We start from the raw sequence: 23,407 nt of genomic DNA on the forward strand, positions 1-23,407 counted from the left end.
AATTGTGCTAATGAATTTTTTAGAATAAAAATTATATTTTTGTGAGAATGTGAAAATACTAAAATTATTATAATTATTAATATAATAAATTTAATAATTTAAATTTAATTACTTAGTTATTTAATATTTATAACAATTAATTTGGAGTATTAAAATCACAATTTTATTTTTTATTATATTTTAATTATTTATATTTATTAACTTTTTATAATTAATAAAATTTTAATTTATAATATTTTATACAATTAATTCTATTATTTCTTTAATTATTTTATATTTTTAATATTTTTTATAATAATTTTAATCGATTATATATATTTATTTTATATAATTATTCACATCAATAAAGTATTCATAATTAAATTATATTAGTTATAATTAAATAAATAAACAATAATATTTTGAGATAATAAAAACTTTTATATGGTAATTTGTTATAAAATTATTGTTATATAATAAAAATAATTTTTAATTATTTAAATATTTTTTATATTGTCCTTCCTCAATTTTTATAAATATTTTTCAATATTTTATTTATTATTAAAATAAAAAATACAATAAAAATTTTTAATAATAAAAATATAATAAAATTTTTATTATAATACTAATAATATAGTATATTAAAAAATAATAAAAGATCAAAAAGATCGTTACAATAAATATAATAAAAAAATATATTTATTATATTAGAAAGTAATAAAAAATTAAAATCATATATTAATAGTAATTAAAAAATAATAAATTATGTTTTTTATATATACACTAATTATTATTTTTTATAAACATAAAATTAGATATTATTTACGCCATATATTATAAATATTAATATTAATTGTATTATTTGTCAATTCCTTAGCAATTTATTTTAAAATTCAATTATATATATATATATATATATTACCAAGGATTGAAATATAATTAAACGGACGTATTATAAATTTAAATATATTATTTTTTATATTTTATCATTAGAAAAATAAATATGTATTAATTTTTTATTAATTATTTTAAAAACACAGTTAATTTTTAGTTTTAGATTTTTTTAATAATAAATTAATATATTATATTAAAAAGTTGTAAAAAATTAAAAAGTCATTTTGAAAGAAAATTTAAAAGTTATTTATAAATTATAATAATAAAAGTAATAAATTGTATTTATTATGGACATTAATAAATTTAAAAGCGCTCAATTTCTCAATAATCTATTTTAAACCCAACTATATATATTCATTTTAACATTAAGAAAGAATTTACCAGAAATCTTTTCTCGCTCTCTTTATAAGAAAAATAAAAATATGCCTGTCACTTCAAATTAATTAAACTTGAATAATAAGCTCAATTAATCGACGTAGCAACAAAATAATTGAAAAGCCACCAGTTCTAACTGTACTGAACTTCAACGGTAGGACTTGTGAAAATCCCAAAGTCGAACATAAAAACTCACACAAGAAGAAAGATCCAACAACTTGAGTCTGAGTGGAAGAAGAGTTGATGTAAAATTAAGGTCTCATGAACGAAAAAGAAAATAAAAATGGCTTAAATAAATAATTTATGCACTCAGAGCCTACGCAGGGCAAGCAATTCACTAAAAATCAAACGGCAAACTGACTGGAATTTAACCCAAGTTTGATCATCTTAAATACAGTATGTCGTATACAGAAGAAAGAAGTCAGATCAACTTGCCTGGAATTTTTCACTTCGGAGAAAACTGAAAACAAATGCGATAATGGCATAGCTGCAGGACCAATGTCAATGCAATGGATTGCCATGCAGTCTCCCACGAAAACGTGTCATTTTCCCTGCAATTTTTATTTTCTATCACCCAAAAATATTTGGCTTCTGCATAAACCAGCCATTTGAAAGGTGAAAATTTTGATAGTTGCTAATGCTAGAAAGAGCCAAAAGAGGCACCACGTATAACCTACACATTGAACGAGTAGCTTTTCTTATATCTACTCATTTTAACAGCTATGCCACGTTCTACATATTTCAGAGGCAATTTGGTCTTGCACCATTCACTTCGTCATCTCATCTAATTTCATCATCATCTGTAATAATAGTTGATTAGTTGGTCTTTTGATCTACAATCCCCTAGGATGTCTAAAATGGTAAATGTCAGACAACAGCTAGATTTGCTTTCTTTTGTCTGAGACAACATTATTGATCGCGAGGGCCATCAAAAGATTGGGTCTTTCTCAGATTCCAGTGTAGGCCTTCATGGATGCTGTGCAAGAAGTCATTGGTAGAATCAACTTGGCACGCTGTAGGCACAGGCCAAGGCGCCATGCTGCACACAAGTGCATCACCCGGTGTCAACTTTTTCCTGTCCTTGCCATCAAATGATACCCAAGCTGAGCTTCTGCTGTTGAAAGGAACTTGCACACGTATGGTTACATGTTCAGGTAATATCAGCGGCCGGAAGGACAAGGAATGTGGACAAATTGGTGTGAAAAGGATGCCAGGAACCTGCAATTACAGCGAATTCACTGAATAATTTAAACATTTAATATCCATATTAAGGGCACCACTGATGCTAATGTAAAAGTACATCAATAAGAAGGTATATACTTGAGAAAAAAAAGATTAATATAGCTTCTTCAAACGTGCATCAATAATTGTGGTTGCAGATGGTTCCAAATTATGATTTCAGATATCAAAGAACAGACAAAGCTATTATAGCTCAATTTCTGTAAGAAAATGTAAGTTTGAGACTCTCACTCAGAATATACCATCATTCTTTATTTTCTGGTGCAATGATATGAGTATAAGGTCGTAGCATGGCATGTAAGGGATTTGACACTTTGCTGACCACGACAAAATAGCTGAAGCAGGACTCTGCTTGTGTTTAGTTGGCCATTTCTCACATCTTATTAGTATAGTAATTTTGAATTGATGATTTAGTTTTATTATTATTGCTACTCATCCACCCAGATGCCTCATTTAGAATATGTGATTTTATTAGCAGGTTTATTGTTTGTATATCACTTTACCCAACTGACAAAGTGGTAGGTTAATAGTGTAAGCTTAAATGAGGAATGTAACTCATTCATGTATCTTAACAAAGAGATCATTGTTGTCTTCATTTGTGGACTATATGAAACAGCACATGGATGTTAATGTACCTGTGGATGGACCATCGATCCTCCAGCTGCCAATGAATATGCAGTGCTACCAGATGTTGTTGATAAAATTAAACCATCACCTTGCACGCATGTGACAAAGGAGTTGTCACAATAGCATTCCAAATTTGTGAGGAAAGATGATATTCCACGATCAATGGTGACCTCATTTAGGACGAGTATAGGCTCCTCAGTTTCAACCTCATTCGTTGCTGCATCTCTAATAACATGGCATTGCAACCGGTGTCGTAATGTTATACTAATTGGACCCCTAAGAATTGAATCAAGGGAATCTCTATAATGCTCACTATCTAAATAAAATGTTAAAGAATATTTTGGAGTCTGACATGGGAAAGGTCATAATTATTTAAATTAAATCATAACTCTGAGAAAGAGAAGCAAACATTAGCAATGGGCAGCTTCCCTTTCAATAAAGAAATTTCATTAGAAAATTTGAAGGATACAAAATGGAGTCATAAAGCCAAGGGAACCCAAGGAGAAAGGAACAACGGGAGGAACAGCTCCTTTGAACATTGATGCTGCCTGCAAATAAAAAAAAAGATAAACAAGAACATGTCTGTTGGCATTAAAACAGGAGAAATCCACAATGAACAAACTAAAAGTACATACCCAAAGAACAGTCCCATCCCCACCAAGAGTTATCACGAGGTCAACTTTATTGTGCAATAGCGAAATTTCCTTGTCTGCAAAGCAACATTTACAAGTTCACATATTGTTTTCTTTTTCTTCTTATTTCTCCACACTGAATGAGTTTAAATAAAAGAAAACTCAATTTCTTCACACCTCTCGCACAAAGAAGCATTTATCAATAGAGTTGGCATATCAAACATTTCAACCTCCAAAACCAAACAAAATTGAAGAGGAAAGGAAAGTAAAGCAAAACAATGAAGGCAATATTAGGAATGAAAATGAGAGTGATGAATCTAGGATGTGAAGTATGTTCTGATTCTATACAGTATATATTTGGAATTTGGACAGAAAGAGTATAGAAGAACATTAACAACAGTATTAAGATGCTCTCATGTATTGAATTGAATCAACTATATGTTTGTGAATTTTATAAAAAACAAGAATGTATTAACAGCTTACCATCTTCCCACGTTTGCACAAAGTTGAAATAAGATGATTCTGTTAGAAGTTCACCCCTCACACGTGGTTCCACATAAATGTTTAACCTTTTATGCTCTTTCAACCATCTGGTAATGGACATTGAACAATCAAGAATATTCAAAATATGCAAACATTTATAGATAAAAAAAAAAATAACAACATGAAACATTCAAACTGCAAGATCCAACCATATTTAGATAATTTTCAAGGGAAAATAAATGAAAGTACTGCAACAGTGGAAGCAAACTTAAACTCAATTCATGAAATAGTTTCCCATAGTAAGAAACTTAGTCCAGAATTAGACTTCTCAATAGACAAAGTTTGATAGTCAGCAAATCGCATACCAATCCCATAACTCTACAGCTACCAAACTTGATATCCATTTTATTTTCCAATAAGAAAAGATAAATAACATTAAATGCTCTGACTTGGATAGTATACAATAGGAAAATCATTTAGAAGAGGAAAAAAAAAATAAAAATATGTAGCATCTTGTATACCCATAAACTGCAATCCATTAAACTGAAAATTCAATGTAATCATTGATCTAGAATTTAACCAGCCATAAATGCAGAAATGAACACCCAATATTTGGTAACCCTCCCACCTTCTACAACCCCACAAGACCTTTTTGATTTGGTGACCACTTGGTTATCCCTCAGAGTTGGGCAGATGGAGACCTCAAGGACAACTGCCAGAGCTACAAGCATATTTGATTGTTGAAGAACACAAGTGATAAGTGATATACGTTAACATGAAAGCATCCAAGTTTTGAACAGAGGAATACTTGATGTTTTCTTTCCCATGAGTGAAATTCCCCCTCTTTTTTTTGTGGCTTTTTAAGGGCAAATTGGAACCATTAACTATCGAGGATAGCTTTTGGTAAACAGCACCAATTTTGCATTTTGCATCAGTAATTAAGGAACAGAAAACAACATAACTAAATAAAGTCTAATTTGCAAGGTACTATCTTACAACAGTTAGGACCACACAGTAAATTGTCTATATCAAGGAACTTTAAAACTGCCATGCCTTGAAACTGTCACAAAGCTTAAATATAGCACAATGACGAAAGCAGCTCAAGGGAGAAAATAATTTCAGAATTGCAAAATGAAAAACTGAGAAAATCATAGTATGCACACCTGACCATATCTGCACACAGAATTCGAACAGAAGTTGAATTTGGTTTTGTCATGATAAGCACCGTCTGTGGGTTAGACTCCCACTTCAAGGAAATCTGGGGCATAAAAAGTAGTATTTGAGACACGACTAAAGGAATCCCATGTGAACTGATCCTAATATATAAGTTCTCAACATAGATACAACAAAAATTGATAAATGTCTCTGTTATTTACATATAACCATAACTAGATACAAACAAAATTGACATGCAGCCTTGCAGAAGCAATACCTGTTTACTGCTGCGCTCAGCAGTAGTTATGTTTCCTCTTTCAAAAGAGACAACATCATGTTTGTGCTGGTCACTAATTTCACCTTTGCAACACCATGAAAGTTTAAAAGAAGCCTGTCCCGAGATACAAAATGGAATCCAATTAGGCATTTTGTGGAACTAATTTGTCACAACATGAAGAAGGTATTACTACAATTCATTAGGAGAGAACATTTCGAGAGTTCCTTGATATCAATCTGTAATAATCAATTTCTATAATCATCAAAAAATAATCATAAAAATGGCAACGCAACTACCAATAACAACAAAAGCAAAGGCTTTGAAAACCTAAAAATATGTTCTATAAGTACTAAATAGGACATGAGGAACCTCCAGAAATGTTAATAAATATTACCAAGACTAGTGGGTTACCATCCAAACATGTAATGTTTTGAACCTAGAAAAATATAGATATATGCAATTAAATGATAAGCATTGACCATATGCAAAGTAGCTCATGAAATGAGAGGCATATATGAGAGTTACCTTTCTCATCATCCTATTCTGGAACATCTCAGAATCAAGGTTAGTCTCTCCATCTTGAAGAATTTCATGAGAGCAAATCCCATTGGTTAAACAATTTTCAGATTGCTTGTTTGTGTTACTGGGCAAAGGTTGGTTGGTTGAGTTCACTGTCCTCTTTTCGTCAAAATCATCATTGCACTCCTCATGTGAATGTTCTGCATCACAAGCCATCAAACTCCTACTTAGAGACAGGAAGAACAGATTGAAAAATCTTAAGAACATGAAGAACTACAGGATATAAAGTGGGAAACTGTTTGACAAGCATCCTCGATAATGTCCTGATCTGATCCTTTATTTCCTTTTCAAAAATCTGAACTTTAGACAAATCCATTTTCTTAGAATCAGTAACATCAAACAACCCCACTGAGAGGTCATAGAATGATACACAAACAAGTTATGGACAGAAGTTATACAGAAAATAATTCAAATGAATGAGTAGTTAAGGTATTACAAGACAAAGAAGTAACTCAACATACGAAATGATTGTGCAGGAAATTCTGACTAATTAATAAAGAATTATATCATGATTTTCCTTAGAAGTTAAAATTTCTAATTCATGTCCGAGATATACAGAACGAAATTCATATGCTGCTATTTGTAAATGTTTATGCAATCATAGCTACCTTTTCTCCTCAGATGCTGATTTCGTTGCCTTTCCAGCTCATATCTACGCTTCCATTCAGCAGCCTCAGTTTGAGCAGTAGCTTTTCCTTCAGCAGCTCGTCTTAAAGCCTTGGCAACAGCTAATGTGTAAATTGGATGTCAGAATTATATTATAGCATGCAATTTCAGTAAATGATTATGAATGTTCAAGAATTAAACGTGGGCATACTTCTGAGTGCCTCTGAGAACTCTATAAGATGGTCATCAGTTCCCTGAATAGGAGTTTGTTGAAGAAGCTCCTGCACTGCCTTCTCAGAATGGAAGAGGGAAAGTGAATCATTGAATCCATTAGTTGTCTGCGAGCATGAAAAACTTGCATCTCCATTTCCACAAGAATCCTATCAAACAGAAAGGATATATCATAATCTACAAGTCATTTTACCAGTGAGATGCAATACATGACTGAACACCGGGAAATGTAGGAAGAAAAACGCTAAATATAGTTTCCAGAAAAGGGGATGACTGACAGTGGATGTTGGGAAAAGAAAATCAAAAAGCACACTGTTGATGCAAGATTGAGAAGCAATAAAACACAACTATGCTCAGCAAACAATGCACTAGTTTATCATTTGCTCATTCAATCACTTACAAATTCATGATTCATCGTATTAAATAACGGGAATTCGTAAACGAACCTATAACAGTCAAAAGTTAAACCTTAAAAAACTTACGAAATTAGGAACCTGAAGCTCAAAAAGTTCACGTACTATACTAGGCTTTCAATCATTTATGCATATTGTGATGATGGACTTGCGGAACACAAAGAAGACCCATAGCCTTTGACGAATAAACACTGAGTCAACAAGATAAAAAGAACAACAAGATTTTTCCAGGAATAAAATAACATGTTTCATAACCAAAATTTGACCGCAGAAACTAGAATAATGTAATTATCCCACTTTGTCATCCTAATTCCTAACGATATCCATCACAGCTTTTTAAAAATTCCAAGCAATTACTTCTATATACAGAGGTCCTCAACTCACAAAAAAAAACCATTGCATTGGACCTCCAGGTGGCACTGTCTATAAAATTGCAGAAATACAACGGAATTCAACAACCCAAATGCAGAAATCATTCAAAATACAGAAAATGCCCATCTGACACTACTGGCAACAATTATTAGTTAGTGAAAACAATCATAAACTTACAAACAGATCCAAAAGTCATGATCAGTAACACTAAAAGCCACAAAAGCACAAAAATCAAGTCCCCAGACATAAACAAAAACAAAAGCATAGAAAAGCTCGCATGCAAACATATATAGAAAGAGAATGATTGAATACAGTGGAATTGAGCTGGCTAGGAGCCATGAGTGAGAGTGGCTAATTGGAGAAGACGATCAGATGAAGCTCATGAAATAATAAGGGCACCAGAGTAGTTGGAACTTGGTAGTCATATCTGAACAGAGAGAGAAGGAAAAGAATTTATAAGAGTAATTCCCCCATAAAAGATATGAGGATACAGAGACCATGAGAGATTTAGGTAGGCCCCCACACAACGCGTGGCGACTGGACAGTTGGAAGACTTTACCGCTTCAATCTGTATTTCTTTTTAAAATTAACGCGTATGTTTCTTTTATTTCTAAAATTTCATTGTTTAATCTCTATTTTATAATATCATTAAATTAAAGAAGTCATTCAATATATATTTAAAAATATTTTTAAATATATTAGTTATTTATTATATATTTAAATATAAAATATTTAATTTAATGCATTAACTTTATTTTATAAAATCGGATGTATATTAGTTATATCTTTTGACTTGTGTCTCTTTTTGTTTTTTTTTTTTGTTTTTGAAAATAAAAGAACAAATAAATTTTATTTTTTTATTTTTTTTCTAATTTAAAGAGAAAATAAAAAATAAAAGAAAAATATCTTTTCATTGTAAAATTATATATACCCGTTAATTATTAATTCAAAATTAAATAAAGAATATTATGGTAAACTTATCTAAATAAAAATACTTTATTTTTCACCTTCTATTCTCCTTTCCCTCAAACATCCAAATTCTTTTCTCAAATACCAGGTATAACCCTTAAAATGCGCCCGCAGCACAGCACATAAATCCTCCACACTCGCTTCCAATGGAAGATAAGAATAATGTTTGAAAAAATAACTCTTTATTTTTTTACTTAATATTAGTTTACTTAATATTATTATTGAAACTATTATTAAAAATAACTCTTTAATTATTTTAATATATTTAATCAAACAATTTTTAGATATAAATAATAAATTTTTTGAAAATAACCTTTACAAAATAATTACAAATTTAAACTAGATTTTTAACAATGATAATTTGTTTTAAAAAATATTTTAATTGAAAATAAATAAAAATAATAATTAGTTGATTGGAGTGGGAAAATATTAAAATGTGGGATGCACATACACGGAAGGTGGTCCTACCCGGGACGCTTGCGTGTTCATCAATTATTGGTTGATAACTATGGGATGGGACGCATTTGATAAATTACAAATGATTTGATTTGATAGAAATTTCTCGTTGACTTTTTGCCGAAATCACAGAGTTGGGCAAATTTGGAGGCTCTACGTGGACTTTGACTTTTCTTCCTTCCTGGTTTTCGCCGTCTTACGTGGCCGGTGACATTCCAAATTGAGAAATTAATTTTTAGTTTCTACAATTTAATAAAATTAATTATTTAATTTTTTATTTTTAAAAAAATATTTTTTATTTTTTAAAACTGTTAAATATTTTGACTATTAAATAGAATTATAATAGTTAATTTATATATTAATATAGTGTAAAAAAAATAAATTTAACTATAATTTTAAATAATTAAAAAAATAAAAAATAGAAAAAAATTATAAAATGTATAGAGTATTTATTAATAAATTTATATGTAAAAAATTTAATAAAGATATTAAAGTGTGAAAAATAATTTTTAAAAAAAATATAAATATTTTTATTAAAGTAATTTATTTTTTCTTTCGATTATAAAAATATTTTTAGTTTATTAAATTTTCAGTAGATTTCAAATGTTATAAAATATAAAAAATATTTTTCATCAAATAAATGAATTTAATTTTTTTTTTTTAAATTGATTTATTAAATCTGAACCACTAACATGCTTCAACTCATCTCAACCAATTTTTTAAAATGAAAGTGACATTGCAAAATTTGTGACTTGTAGATCACATCAAAACTAGTATTAGTAGAAGATGTAATGAAAAAGCTTTATTGTTGTGGAAAAATTAACATTTCCCACAAATTATCTTATTTCCTTGACCCTTAAAAACAAATTGTGAGGCACTAAAAAAAAAGTGGGTTGTTTGATGAGTATGACAATTTTTATTTATTTATTTATTTTTTTTGTGATAGCCACATATTAATTATTATATATATTTTATTGATTCATGGTGCACTTTTCTTTGACATGTTTCCCACTAATAAACTACTAATTACAACCTATTTGGCCAACTGATTAATGTGTGAAAAATATAAATAGAATAAATATTTTATTTATTCTATTTATATAATAAAATTTTCTATCCCATTTAAAAATATAATAATATTAAATCATTTATTTTACCACTTTTTTAACCTATTAATCACTTAATTTCAAGTGTATTAAATTTTAAATTAAAATCATATAATTTAATGTGAAATAAAAACAAACTAGTGGTCACCACTAGGCTCTAATGGGGAAGGTGACTATCTCACCACTTGTTCAAAGTGAGAATTTAATATTCGATTGGTCTCCTGTCAAGAATTAATAGCTTTAAAGATGAAATTGCTTGCACCAATACCTAACCTTAATTAATGATTTTTATTTAATAATGAAACTTAAATAACAATGCAGGAGACTTTGAATAACTTCTTCTATTCTCTCAATACATACAACTTCTTGTTACTCAATATTCTTGCATTTAACATTTTATAAAAAAAATGTCAATATATCCCTCATTGATTTATGAATTGCTAAGGTACAAATTAATGTTGCAAAATATAGAATGTCAAGCGTCTTCCTTAATTTCTATTGTTTTAAGAATATAGAAAACTGTCTTCATAATATTTTGTTTGTTTTAAACAATTTAGTAACTTGAGTTATTGTAGCTATCTCTAAATTGTAACGACTCGAAAATCGAACCACCACCGGCACTAAAATTCAGGTCAACTTAAGGTCGCTGGAACCCGTAGCTAGCCTGCAAGACTCTCTGTGTACCTGTAAAATCTCATACATGATCATATATTTTCTATGAAAATAAAAACTCTTCTCTAATCCAAGATTCAACCTGTGCATGCACTCTCTCTGTGCACAGCCCCCTTACTGGATCCACACAATATCTGTTAAACCTGGTTTTTCACACACTCTACATAAATGTTCTATTTCTTTACCTTAATCATAAATTTTAAATTATTTATTCTTTCGGTGTTGCTACGTTAAAATAGTTTGATCTGTTAGTATTTGTGGATATATATTATGTATAATAATTTTTTTAATTTTTTGAAATGGTGAAAAATTTTGATAAAAGAATCATAATTGAATTTAAATGATTCGATATTTGAAAAGAATCAAATAAATGCATATTTGATAAAGTTGACCCTGATCTTATAGTTACCTCTATCTGTTATTTTTGGCACCTACACTAAAGTAATGTTTTTCCTGATCCCTCTACTCCTATATTGATTTTATCTAATAACTTACATAATTTTAATTGAATTATACTTTTGTGTAGAGTTATTAAGTTTATATATGATATTGCACAGTGAGATTAGTTTCTTTTATTACTATTGTTATTATTGTTATTAATACTTAATTATCAATAATATTCGTTATTTCTATATTTTTGCAGATAAAATTTAAGTTATCTATTTACTATTACAATAAAACTCAAGTTATCTTTATAAATACCAAATAAGTTTTTTAGATGGATTTCACTCCCTCTAGAATTTACAATAAATTTTTTAATATTATATAATGAATTATATGAATTAAAATATTTTTAAAATAAAAAATTAATGCGACCATAACAGTTATGTTATTTTTTAGTTATCAAATTTCATATATCATATTCAAATATATTATTCATACAATCAATTATTTCCTCATACAATAGTTAAATTTTTTTAAAATAATTTGATTCTTTTAAACCGGTTAAATTATCGATAGTTTAAATTATAATAATTTTTATAATAATATTATTTTATGGTATTTAATAATTTTATAATATATTTTATTGCATGTTAAAAAAATAAAGTATATATAATTATAATTATTTAATATATTATGGATAATTATCATAACAAATTAAAGTTTGGCAGGATTGGAGGTGCTGGGTAGAGTAGGTTGTTGGTTTAATTTAAGGATAGAGGTGGAAAGTCTAATAACTTGAGAAGAAGTCAAAAGAAGAAAGTAGAAGCCTTTGTGCAATAGGAAGGAGCAAGGAGACTTCACAATTTTGTAGGTCTACTTTCCATGTAATTTTTGGATTCTACACATTAATTGTGGTCCCTGGTCAATGAATATGTATTTAAATAAAAACTTCCTTGGAACTTTCATTTATATTAAAAAAATTGTAATTATTTATTTTGTTAATTTTATATTATTATTATTATTCATGTTGTTCAAACTTAGGAATCGAAGAAACAGGAACTCACAAGTAAAATCTACAAAATAGCTGATGACCATATTATTGATACCGTGAAGCTTATGTGAAAATTGAAAAGATAATTTAGAAAATAAAATATATTTTTAAAAAATATTTTATATAAAAATGTTATTTATTACTGTTGTTGGGTGATTCATATTTATATATGAATTCGGTTAATTATAAATTTAAAATATAAAAAAATAAGTTTGATATAATTTTTTCATAGAAAAAATACACTCGCATGTTTCTTGTGTGTAGTGGACCAGATACTGAAAAGCTTTTTGGATGTTCTTAACAAAACTACAAACGGAATCCAAGTGCAAGAAACTACAAGTCGTTTAGTGCCATTAAGATATGGGAGTCGCCATTTAGGAAACGAGCGGGCTTAGGCCCAATCAGAAATCTACATGAGAAGCCTGTTAGAATGTTAAATATGAATAGGGGTAGCCCAATTACAGAAACCTATGTTTCTTGACGTTCGTCTTTCTGAGAATTTGAGAATTAGTGAATTACTTCTGCCTATCTGATCTCTCTGTAATCCACTGTTCTGAATCTCTTCCAACTCCACGATACTCCCACTTTCTCGTATCTTTCAATCGGAAGAAACAACAGCTAAACGCCTTCCATGGACTCCCTTCAGGCCGCCTACAAAGAAGAAGAAGATGATGAGGAAGAACCCACGAACCACCTCGACCCACCCGCCATTGAACTTGCCGAACAACCAAACGATTCAGAACAACCACTTAACGACACCGAAACCTCTCAAAATGGGGATTCCACTAAACAGCAAGAGCCATTTGTATCTGGCCTTTCCGAGTCGGACCCAACCACATCTAACGACACCGAGAAACCCACTCTTAAATCCCCTAAACGTGAAGACATTGAGGAAGATGAAGATGAGGACGACGATGAAGATGAAGACCCACCTCCCAAAAAGCAAAAACAACTCTCGTCTCTGACTAAACAGCAGCGCGAAGAAGAACCCGCAGCAGTTGATGATAACAGCAATGGTAATAATGTATCCAACGGAACGAAGACGCCAACGGCCACACAAGCCACGGCGAAAAAGAAATCCAAGAAAAAGAGCAACAACAATGTCTGGGTAACGAGATCTACTCGCAAAGGGAAGAAGAAAACCAAGCCTAATCCCCAAAACACTCCTGCTGAAGATACTGTGTTGATTACCCCGGTCCCCAGATTTCCAGATAAAAGTGATGATACCCCAGATATGAAAATTTGCTTGTCTAAAGTATACAAAGCCGAGAAAGTAGAGTTGAGTGAAGATAGAATGAGTGCTGGAAGTACAAAAGGGTATAGAATGGTGAGAGCTACGAGAGGTGTTTGTGAAGGGGCGTGGTACTTTGAGATTAAAGTGGCGAGCTTGGGAGAGACAGGGCACACGCGTCTTGGATGGTCTACGGAGAAAGGGGACCTGCAGGCGCCGGTTGGGTACGACGGAAATAGTTTTGGCTACAGAGACATTGATGGGAGTAAAGTGCACAAAGCATTGAGAGAGAAGTACGGGGAGGAAGGGTACAAGGAAGGCGATGTTATTGGGTTTTACATTAATTTGCCAGAAGGTTCATCATATGCTCCTAAGCCACCTCATTTGGTTTGGTATAAAGGGCAGAGATATGTGTGTGCTCCAGATGCTAAGGAGGATCCTCCTAAAATCATACCTGGTGGGTATTTTTGTTGTTGTTGTTTCATATATTTTGGCATTTGTTTTGTTTTATTTTTGCCTGTGCTTTGTTATATAACTTGTGCAGCACTTGTTTACATTTGAAACTGGTGTCTATTGCTGCGTAATGATAAATGTTATCACTTTCTTGCCCGGTTTTTTTGGCTCCTCGTGATGTTGTTGATGATGTTTTCATCTAGCACTTTAAGTGGGTTGATGGTGTTGCATGATTTTCTAAGTGAATAGGAACATCTAGGACTCAGAGCGGTATTTTTACTCATCATGGAATAGTTAGGATGACATTCTTCTGAAACGTCTAATGTTTGAAATAGGAGCAGATTTTTACATGACTTACCCTTTGACGCTAGCATTATTGTAAAAGTTATCAAAGTTGCCATGATCACTTTCCATGCAATGCATCCATAATGTCTGAAGGTCCTTACGTGGTTGGGCAGGCAGAGTTTGGCCTCATTTTATCTAGAACTTGTTTTAGCATTGCAGTGCTTGGCATTTTCAGACCACACATTATCTTTTATTCATGAAATTCAGCAGTGCTTAATGTGAAATTATCTGCTTTTTAGCTAGATAAGGTGACTTCAGTCGTTTCACAAGGGGCTGTTGGGGGATTGGAGTTAATCCTAATTGAATGGTTATGGTGCTTTTCCAGTGGCTAGATATTTACTTAGTATAAGCTTCAGGAGCACAGGACAACTAAATCTTTCATTCTTCAAGGAGTAATTTGGTTTGAGTATGGCCTGTTCTACCTGATGAATGATGATGGCCTCTTCATCTTTAGAACTCTTTCAATGATCTTTGCCACATTTGCATATGAAGCTTAGTTGTGCTTCTATTTCATTTGTATATTGGAGCATCCAGCTGAGGAGCCTTATCATGCTGGAGTATAAAGTTGCAGTAAACGCCAATATGCTGATGAAGTATATTTGACATTCTCCGTTGTTGATGAATACTTGTTGAAATTTTATTAGCAGAGCATGGTCGGCTCTTTCTCTAAATTAGGGAAGCTTGTTTATAATTTGTTTTTCATAAATGGATGTCATGATTTACTTCTTTATTGAACTGCCATGCAGGAAGTGAGATATCTTTCTTCAAAAATGGGGTGTGTCAAGGCGTTGCTTTCAAGGATTTATATGGTGGCCGTTACTACCCTGCTGCTTCTATGTACACCCTTCCAAATCAACCAAATTGTGTGGTCAAATTTAACTTCGGCCCTGATTTTGAATTATTTCCTGAGGATTTTGGTGGGCGTCCAATTCCTAGGCCCATGTCTGAAGTTCCTTATCATGGGTTTGACAACCGTGTAGAAAATACTGCATTGAACGAGAACAAACATTAGTCATCTTGTTATCGATGGAGTGGGAGGTCAATCCAAGTGTTCAGTATTCTATTTGTAATTTTAGTTACTGTTTAGTTAGAAATGACAGATGAATTAATTTGATTTATGAATTCAGGTTTTCTTTGGAAGAGAAAAAAAGAAATTTATTTTCTGTGTGCAATGTAGCGTTGGAGCCTGATGATCCCCGATAATATTTCTTGCTATTAATACCTGGTTTTTGTTGATGAGACTGGGAAACACATAGCTAACAATATCGTTTCTTTATACTGTACAATTTTGTACAAGTCCTCTCCAGAGTTCCTACTTGCAAGCTAGATATATCTTACATGTTTCCCTTTTACTTGCTGTTCTGATATTACTATTTCAGTATGATATTTTGCTTTTGTTAGAAGATGATGATTGATGAATGCGATTTTGTCCTCGCCTCCCATCAGAAATGGCCAGTCTTTATCATGGTTGGCAGAACAGAGCACCGTATGTATGTTGATTATTCTTCTAGTTTCAGAAAGATAGAGAGTAGACAAAACTCCTCGAGATACTTGGCTTCAATTTCTTGCATTTTTGTTCTTTTCTCTTTTTTGAGAATGAATAGGGCAGTTCCCTTTGAAGACGTGTTATCTGATAAACCTTCTTTTATTTTTTAAGGTAATAACTAATAAGTGACGTCTTTTTTGAAATTGATAGAGAGAAGGGGGGATCGACAGATGAATTGACTGAGGAAACAATCAGGTTCGTTCTTTCACTTAAATATGAAAGCTTGCTATACATAAACATTGTCTGGCGAATTTTTTCAAGAAATCTCAATTGATTGCTTGTGTGCACATTGATGCACGTCCTGTCATGCAAGGAATAAATTCTTGTATTTCTATATGGATCCTGTTTAAAATAAATTGTCAGCTCCATTCCTATAGAAGTAGAAGGTACAAAGGCACACCAAACAGTAATGTCATTTCCTTTTTGACAAATTAAAATGTTGTGATGTACAGCAGTCGGAGTCTCTAGACATTGACATTTTTTCTTAACTCGATCAAACTTACTGTTTACTTATATTTTAGCTATAAATAATTAAAGGATAGAATTAATATAAAAGACTAAATTATGATTTTGATTTAATTTAATAAACGAGCTACTTTATGTATTTATCTATCCATATAGAGTGCTAGAACAAATATATCTTGCCTCCACCATGAATACCAGTATGTATGGCCATATGCTGATAAAAAACAACCTGATAAATTAGAGGAAACTACAGCAGAAAATCACTATATTTTTAGATGGAGATAAAGCGTTTATTTTCAAATTTTCAAATAAATTTCTGTAAAGTTCAATGGCAATCTTGATTGAACAATTTGAATAATCCAGTAAAACAGAAAAAGCTAGCCATGCATAGGCTGGTAAAGTGAGCACAAATTGGGTAATGTTTCACTTATGGTACTTTGTTATTATCTCAATTCTCAATTCGAAAGAATATGTTTATAAGAACAATATTTATCTCTTTCTGTGTGAGCAATAACAGTTAAATTACACATATTGTACTGTTACAACATTACCATTTACCACCGCCATAACTTTTCTCTTCACTGCTTCTAATGGAGCGGGGAGTTTAGACCCTCTTGAGAAGATAGAGAATGGAGAGGTTGGTGCCTCTTGGAAGCAAAAGACGGCATCTTCCTGAAGGAAGGTCTCTTTTCAAGTTTTTGCAAAGTTCTCTTTGAATAAAGATCCTTCACAATTGGTGAAGCCCTCTCCTTGAACTTGAGAACCACGAAGAATAGAATCCTATACACTAAAAGAATCAGAAATATGACAGATAAGTCCCACCACTTAGAATGATCTAGAGGAACTCCAAATACATTTGTCACGATAAATTCCCCTGTGAGTTTAGGTTCACCAGGCACAAGAGGTTCAAACTCAAGGCCAAGGAAATCATTCTTGTAGGCACCCTGCATTTTCAAGACAATTGCAATGAATGTAAGAACTTTAATGTGATCATGAGCCTATTTTTTCTTCATTTTTAAATTTTAATCATGTTGCTATACTTGTGCTACGTTAGGCCTTGTGCCAGTGTAGATTAAGCTACACGTACAACTATAGATTAAGCTACACGTACAACTATAGATGGACTAAAATCTCATGTTCTCTGCTGTGACATATAATATCATAATATCCTCTAGACAAACTTGCATTTTTGTCTCAATCAATGAAACTGAGCTTATGTAGGATGAACAATTTTTCCTCTGGCCTAATCATTAACCAAAGGAGGTATGCACCTCAAATTTACCTGAAGTCCCCATGCTCCATAATTGATGTATGAAACAGGGTAGCGCCAGAATGGCTTGGGAAGATCAGGCAGCAACCGGAAGAAGCCAGAGGTCATCATCATGATTCCCTGGATGAATGACAAGAAAAGACCATGTTCTGATACAATGAAATGAATAATATACATTAAGTAAGCCTTAAAAGTGAAGTATTTCGATCTTACAATTATACCAGCCCCAGTAACAAGTCCCATTAAGAAATTAGGAACCAATGAAGCTACAACCATCATCAGGCTCTCTATAACAGAAATGCAAGCAAAGATATTGAGACAGAAAAATGCGTAATGAGAAAATCCCGAACGAAATTTCACCAAGTAAAAACATATAGTCCCGCTGGCAAGTGCGATTGCAACCAAGAATGGGAAAGAAGATAAGTAGTTGGACAGGATGAACACTGTAACTCCATAGTACCCATTAAGCTTTTCTCGATAAAAGACCTGATTTATAAGAAAAGAACATAGGTATCATATCACTTTCTAAGAACTAACAGGTTTATTAATGCCACCACCCTCTATTTTGTCTAAAAACAGATTACATATAGATGAGATCATTACCTTCATTTCTTCAATGAAGGAGGGAAAGCCTCCAATAGACATAAATGTCATGAAGCCTGTTATAAATGCACCGCAGGCTATTCTAGCCAAGATTGCAGTATAGCCATATCCAACATTATGAAAGATGGTACCAACACAAATGGAAACAATTATGTAGATTGCTATCCTTGCCCAGTAATATCCAACATCCCTGGACATGTTCAGAAACGATCTTCTAGTCAATGTTGAAAGTTGCTTCCACCTATTTGCCTGACTTCCACTTCGTATTTCAATTTCTAGTCCTTCCTGCATGACATTTCAAACCGATGTTGCGGTTTTTTTATTGGTAAGGACAGCGGCTTTTACATGTTGCTGGTAAAAAAATTCTCTCGCAAAGAATGTCACAGATTTTTGTTTCCCTTAAGAGTGTATCACTTAATATGGTCAAATTCAATATACTTGTCATGTTGCAGGTAGCCAATAAAACTGAAACATTGTTGGAAGATTCATAAACTTGTGTTTTACAGAAACTTTAATATTGCAATGCAGTGCAGGCTAAAGAACTTGAACACTTCTGGGTGACAAAAACAAGTATGAAAAGACAACAGGGAAAAGCAGTATTATATTCTCCTTTTGGATAAACCTCAAAGTTCATAGATAGTGTCAAAAATCCAGGAAGCATTTAGTATCAGAAAAATGTGAGATTTCGCTTACAATAGCTGATATTTCTTTAATCCTAGCTTTTGTCTTTCTTGGGTAGTTGGAGCGCCTATATTTCTCAACAAGCCTTGCTTTGATTTCTGCTGTTGCCATATTCATCAAAGGATCTGATGTTGCTGGCACATCCTATATTAAGACAGACAGACTATATTTAACAGAAAGATAAATTGTAAAGAGAAAGAAAAAGTGATTTAAAAACTTAGGTGAACGACTACAGCATCCGTAGGCTCAGAAATGTAAAAGTCAGAGCATAATTGTGCTGGTCTCAATCTAAACAGAGCTAGATACTAATCCAATGTCACCTAAAAAAGTTTTCTTGGAACTGATACATACACGAATTCTCTGAGATCCCTTTAGTGTGGCTGTTACAGCATCAAAATCTGAATTTATACAACGTAGGAAGTGATCAGATGGATTCCTTTTCTTTGGACATGGAAAACCAGCTTCAGCAAAGAACTGTACAAAAATCAACACTAAATTTAGATATTTCAAATTTGCAATGAATCATGTAAGCTTTGAAATTGTAAAGCCCTGAAATTGTACGCTACCTCTATTGCCATCTTTGATTCTCCAAAATAGACAGTTTCACCTCCAGACAGCAAAAACAGATCATCAAATAGTGCAAAAACTTCACTGCTTGGCTGGTGAATTGAAGAGATAACTGTCCTTCCATCGCGAGTTATATTTCTAAGAGTTTGAATTACAAAGAAAGCTGATGCACTGTCAAGGCCACTTGTAGGTTCATCAAGAAACAATAGACGGGGCCTTGTGAGGATCTCCAGGGCAATACTTAGCCTCTTTTTTTCACCACCACTTATGCCTCTTAAATGCCAGTTTCCAATCATCCTATCAGCACAGTCTTGGAGACCCATCTCCATGATTGTTCCTTCTACGGCATCAGAAATCTCTTCCTTGGTCATGCTAGTTGGAAACCTCAAATTTGCTGAATAAGTAATGGTTTCTCTGACTGTAAGAGTTCCTAGTAATACGTCCTCTTGCGTCACATAAGCCTGAAATTTAACACAAGGAAAAAAAAAAGGAAAATCTTGTACTAGATCACACTTCTGATATCGGCAAACAAAAATTAATATAGTTCAATCATCCATCATCACTTGGGTTTTACTTCAAACAAGTAATAAACAATAGATAACCGAATGTGTATAACTCATATGATAAATAAAATACAGCTATAAAAGAACTATAAAACCATTCTTTTCTGCTTGCAATCAACAAAATTCACATCAGACTATAATTTTCTGAATCAGTTGGATTTTAAATTGCATTTTCTGTGACAAACTTACCACACCAGAGTCCAACCTCCTTTTCTTCCCATTAAAAAGAACATTTCCAGTCATTATCACATTTCTCGCCAGTCTACCTGTGGCAGAATGAAGTTGCAGTAAGTGATAATTTTACGTCAGACCATTCAGAGAACTAGCAAAATAAGAAAAAGAAAAGAAAAGTATAGTTTTTTACAGCCAACATGCAGGAATTACAACCAAAATAGTACCATAGAACTAAAACATCACCGGGTAACAAATAGTCTAGTAAAAAAGTTTAACTTTCAACCTTTAACCTTTGACTACAAGAAGAAAAAGATGTGGATAACTAACAAAAATTGAAGTGCAAAAATTTAGCATTGATTTAAGACACACAAAATGGTATTTTCAAGTAAATAATTAATTTCAGTCATACATTATGGTCAGAAACTATGAATTCTAGAAATAGCATCACCAAATATGGTATGATCTGTAAACTAGGGAATTAGGAACTGAAAGGAAGCAATAGTGGGGTTGCAATTACTTCTAGTGGTGCCAACTAATTTTGTATCAAATACTCATAGATCAGAGGAGGCTGCATCCTTGTGGTCCCTGCTAACTCACATCATTAAAATTTGCATTCTTTATCAGTTTCAGCTAAATATGCCAAAAAAAAAATTGCATCATAAATTTTGTGGGCCATTTGGGATAATATCAACTAGCAATCACCTGTTGATAGTAGACATAACTCTAACTGGCAATATCACAAATAGCCACAAGATCTCCTCAAAAGAGATGCAGCATAACTAGCCAAACACACCATGAGGGATACTTCTCTGTCCCTGAACTTTCCAATCTCAAGTTTGAGTGGTATTCAATATGACTTGTTCCGGGTTGAGCTGGTTTTCTTTGATAAGTCTTACAAAAAATCTAAAGAGCAACCAATTTTTATCCAAAAACCCTAACTTTTTTGGCATGGAAGTGACAAAAGGAAAAAATATATACCTGCTAGTGAATCAAGAAGTGTGGATTTTCCAGACCCAGAAGGACCCATAATAGCCATAATTCTTCCAGGTTCAGCATACCCACTAAGCCCTTGAAGCAACCTCTTTGTTGGACCATGGCTAAAGTTTGGCAAGACCACAGTGAGATTCTCCCACACCACATATGTACCTCTCTCCTGTCCACCCACTGAGGAGACTGCATTGCTTTGGGAAGTGGTATTGCTACTGGTATCACAACCACCACCACCACCAACGCCACCGTTGGTACTATAACTACTAGCAGCCACCTCAATCTCCATTCTAACCAACCAGAGAGATATTGTGTCAGGGGTATATCAGACTGAGAAGAAGTGTATCTTACATAAAAAGGAAAGAAAGAGAGGAAGAACATGGCAAATATAAGCCGGAAATTTTGTTGGAAATCTATTGGGCCTAGTGGGGCTTGAGAATAAGGATCACAACAAACAACAAACAACTAATTAACCATGACAGTTAATAAGTATGGGAAAGAGATATAGAGGGAAGAAAGAGAGTTAATGGTAAGGATGACTCACGCAGATGGACGTGTGCAGTTGGAAAGTGAATTAAATGCATTTGAATGATATGGTATGGTATTGTAAAAATGGTTCCATTTTCTTTCATTCATTGTCGCTTTTATTAATGGCTGGTTTCTAGTCAACTTCCATTAAAATCATTTATAATTTTCTCGGCATTTTTCCAAATTTTTTTTATTTTTTATTTTTTAAAAATGTACCACTAATACTCTGGTACAAAATCTATTGAATGATTCGACGAAAGTTTATAGTAAATATCTATTTGAGAAAGTGTAGAGAAATCAAACACAAATCATTATCAAATTTCTAAGTGTATCTTGCCATTCATCTATTGATATCACAGTCTTTAATTAGATTAGTAACGGGAAATTATACAAATTACATTAATAATATAATAATTAAAATACTAATTAATAATAAATATTTATATATCAGTTAACTTATTTAATTTAAATTTTTATGTAATTTATTATTTTATCACATTTAATATTTTCATTATTATTTTTAAAAGAATTAAAAGTGTAAAATCTGAAATTTCTCAAATTTATTTAGTTGCACTTAATATCGAAATAAGTCTGTACTAATATTTTTATATCATTAATTCTCTCATTTAGTTAGAGCTTTTAGTTATTTAAATTAAATAAATTTGATTTCTGTAAATTAAATATTTTCTTTATTTTATAATTTTTATTTAATTTATTTTATATATATATTAAAAATATAATTTTTTAATTATATCTATTAAAATATTAAAAAACATTTTAAGAGTTTTTTTAAAAATTATTGGTTAAGATCCTTTCGAATTATAATATTTGGCCTTTGCTACGTTATAATAAATTGGAGTTGTACTTATACTAATAATTATAAATTGGAGTTGTACTTATACTAATAATTTAAATTTTTAGTACGGGTGATAAGTGCTTAATCCTATAAAAATAAAATAAAATAAAATATATAATATTTAATTTATATATTATTATAATATAAAAAAATAAATAGTAATTTTAATGCAATTAAAAAAGAAATAGTAAATAAAAATTATAAAATGAAAGAATGTTTAGCGTGATTAATCATAATATATAATAAGTGTATGAGTTTAAAAAATAAATATTTAATTTAATAAGTACCAAGCATATCCTCCCACATCAAGTTCTCCATAGTCTTTATTCAATTATCAAACAATCAAACAAACATATATGTAATAAAATATTCATATATTTTTTTAATATTCGTAAAAAAATTATTTCTTAAATATAATTTTTTCACAAACAAATAGATATTAAGTTACTTTTTTTTTATCTCATACCTGTATAATTTTTTTTCTTAGAATTTTCACTAATTAATAAATATTAAAACTTAATAGTGGTATCTACGTATTATTATTTAAATGTTTAAAAAGATTATATATTTAATATCGAGAAAGTCGTTGAAGGGAAGGAACGGTTTACAGCCAATCCAAGAAGTCGATATTTATTTAT

General features: G+C 31.5%; 3 protein-coding genes across 6 annotated transcripts; 1 reads left to right on the forward strand and 2 right to left on the reverse strand.

Annotated features, from left to right (window-relative positions):
• Nucleotides 1-1,473: 1,473 nt before the first annotated feature.
• On the reverse strand, nucleotides 1,474-8,327 carry LOC110600185 (NAD(H) kinase 1). Its single transcript, XM_021736972.2, has 11 exons — nucleotides 8,175-8,327; nucleotides 7,058-7,226; nucleotides 6,849-6,968; nucleotides 6,187-6,380; nucleotides 5,662-5,775; nucleotides 5,393-5,487; nucleotides 4,230-4,336; nucleotides 3,750-3,823; nucleotides 3,584-3,662; nucleotides 3,123-3,430; nucleotides 1,474-2,466 (listed from the first exon to the last, which is right to left on the reverse strand). Exons 1-11 carry the CDS (start codon nucleotides 8,199-8,201, stop codon nucleotides 2,158-2,160), a joined length of 1,596 nt encoding a protein of 531 aa, XP_021592664.1. The 5' UTR covers nucleotides 8,202-8,327; the 3' UTR covers nucleotides 1,474-2,157.
• A 4,636-nt stretch (nucleotides 8,328-12,963) lies between these two features.
• LOC110631141 (protein TRAUCO) lies at nucleotides 12,964-15,748 on the forward strand. Its single transcript, XM_021778867.2, has 2 exons — nucleotides 12,964-14,188; nucleotides 15,276-15,748. Exons 1-2 carry the CDS (start codon nucleotides 13,132-13,134, stop codon nucleotides 15,539-15,541), a joined length of 1,323 nt encoding a protein of 440 aa, XP_021634559.1. The 5' UTR covers nucleotides 12,964-13,131; the 3' UTR covers nucleotides 15,542-15,748.
• Nucleotides 15,749-16,951: 1,203 nt separating this feature from the next.
• On the reverse strand, nucleotides 16,952-21,848 carry LOC110631140 (ABC transporter G family member 15). Of its 4 annotated transcripts, none has more exons than XM_021778865.2 (9): nucleotides 21,377-21,846; nucleotides 20,414-20,490; nucleotides 19,661-20,122; nucleotides 19,446-19,568; nucleotides 19,107-19,238; nucleotides 18,414-18,698; nucleotides 18,024-18,296; nucleotides 17,823-17,930; nucleotides 16,952-17,484 (listed from the first exon to the last, which is right to left on the reverse strand). In XM_021778865.2, exons 1-9 carry the CDS (start codon nucleotides 21,672-21,674, stop codon nucleotides 17,128-17,130), a joined length of 2,115 nt encoding a protein of 704 aa, XP_021634557.1. In that variant the 5' UTR covers nucleotides 21,675-21,846; the 3' UTR covers nucleotides 16,952-17,127. The 4 variants fall into 4 exon arrangements, with proteins under 4 accessions (XP_021634557.1, XP_043806286.1, XP_043806285.1 ...); XM_043950351.1 differs by lacking the exon at nucleotides 21,377-21,846 and adding exons at nucleotides 20,916-20,983; nucleotides 21,101-21,370 and having other exon boundaries at nucleotides 17,823-18,296; XM_043950350.1 differs by having other exon boundaries at nucleotides 17,823-18,296; nucleotides 21,377-21,848.
• Between the last annotated feature and the right edge of the window lie 1,559 nt (nucleotides 21,849-23,407).

Source organism: Manihot esculenta, chromosome 14 (assembly GCF_001659605.2).
Source record: "Manihot esculenta cultivar AM560-2 chromosome 14, M.esculenta_v8, whole genome shotgun sequence".
NCBI classification, from domain to species: domain Eukaryota; kingdom Viridiplantae; phylum Streptophyta; class Magnoliopsida; order Malpighiales; family Euphorbiaceae; genus Manihot; species Manihot esculenta.

What these genes read in the sequence shown, in the direction of transcription:
- LOC110600185 (XM_021736972.2), bottom strand. Translation starts at nt 8,201, where the DNA reads ATGGCTCCTAGCCAGCTCAATTCCACT. An exon ending in CTAGCCAGCTCAATTCCACT is followed by an intron (nt 7,227 to 8,174) that starts GTATTCAATCAT and finishes TCTGTTTGATAG; the next exon opens with GATTCTTGTGGAAATGGAGA. An exon ending in GGGATGGGACTGTTCTTTGG is followed by an intron (nt 3,663 to 3,749) that starts GTATGTACTTTT and finishes TTTTATTTGCAG; the next exon opens with GCAGCATCAATGTTCAAAGG.
- LOC110631141 (XM_021778867.2), top strand. Translation starts at nt 13,132, where the DNA reads ATGGACTCCCTTCAGGCCGCCTACAAAGAAGAAGAAGATGATGAGGAA. An exon ending in TCCTCCTAAAATCATACCTG is followed by an intron (nt 14,189 to 15,275) that starts GTGGGTATTTTT and finishes ACTGCCATGCAG; the next exon opens with GAAGTGAGATATCTTTCTTC.
- LOC110631140 (XM_043950350.1), bottom strand. Translation starts at nt 21,674, where the DNA reads ATGGAGATTGAGGTGGCTGCTAGTAGTTATAGTACCAACGGTGGCGTT. An exon ending in CCTTCATTGAAGAAATGAAG is followed by an intron (nt 18,297 to 18,413) that starts GTAATGATCTCA and finishes CTTATAAATCAG; the next exon opens with GTCTTTTATCGAGAAAAGCT. An exon ending in ATGGAGCATGGGGACTTCAG is followed by an intron (nt 17,485 to 17,822) that starts GTAAATTTGAGG and finishes TTGAAAATGCAG; the next exon opens with GGTGCCTACAAGAATGATTT.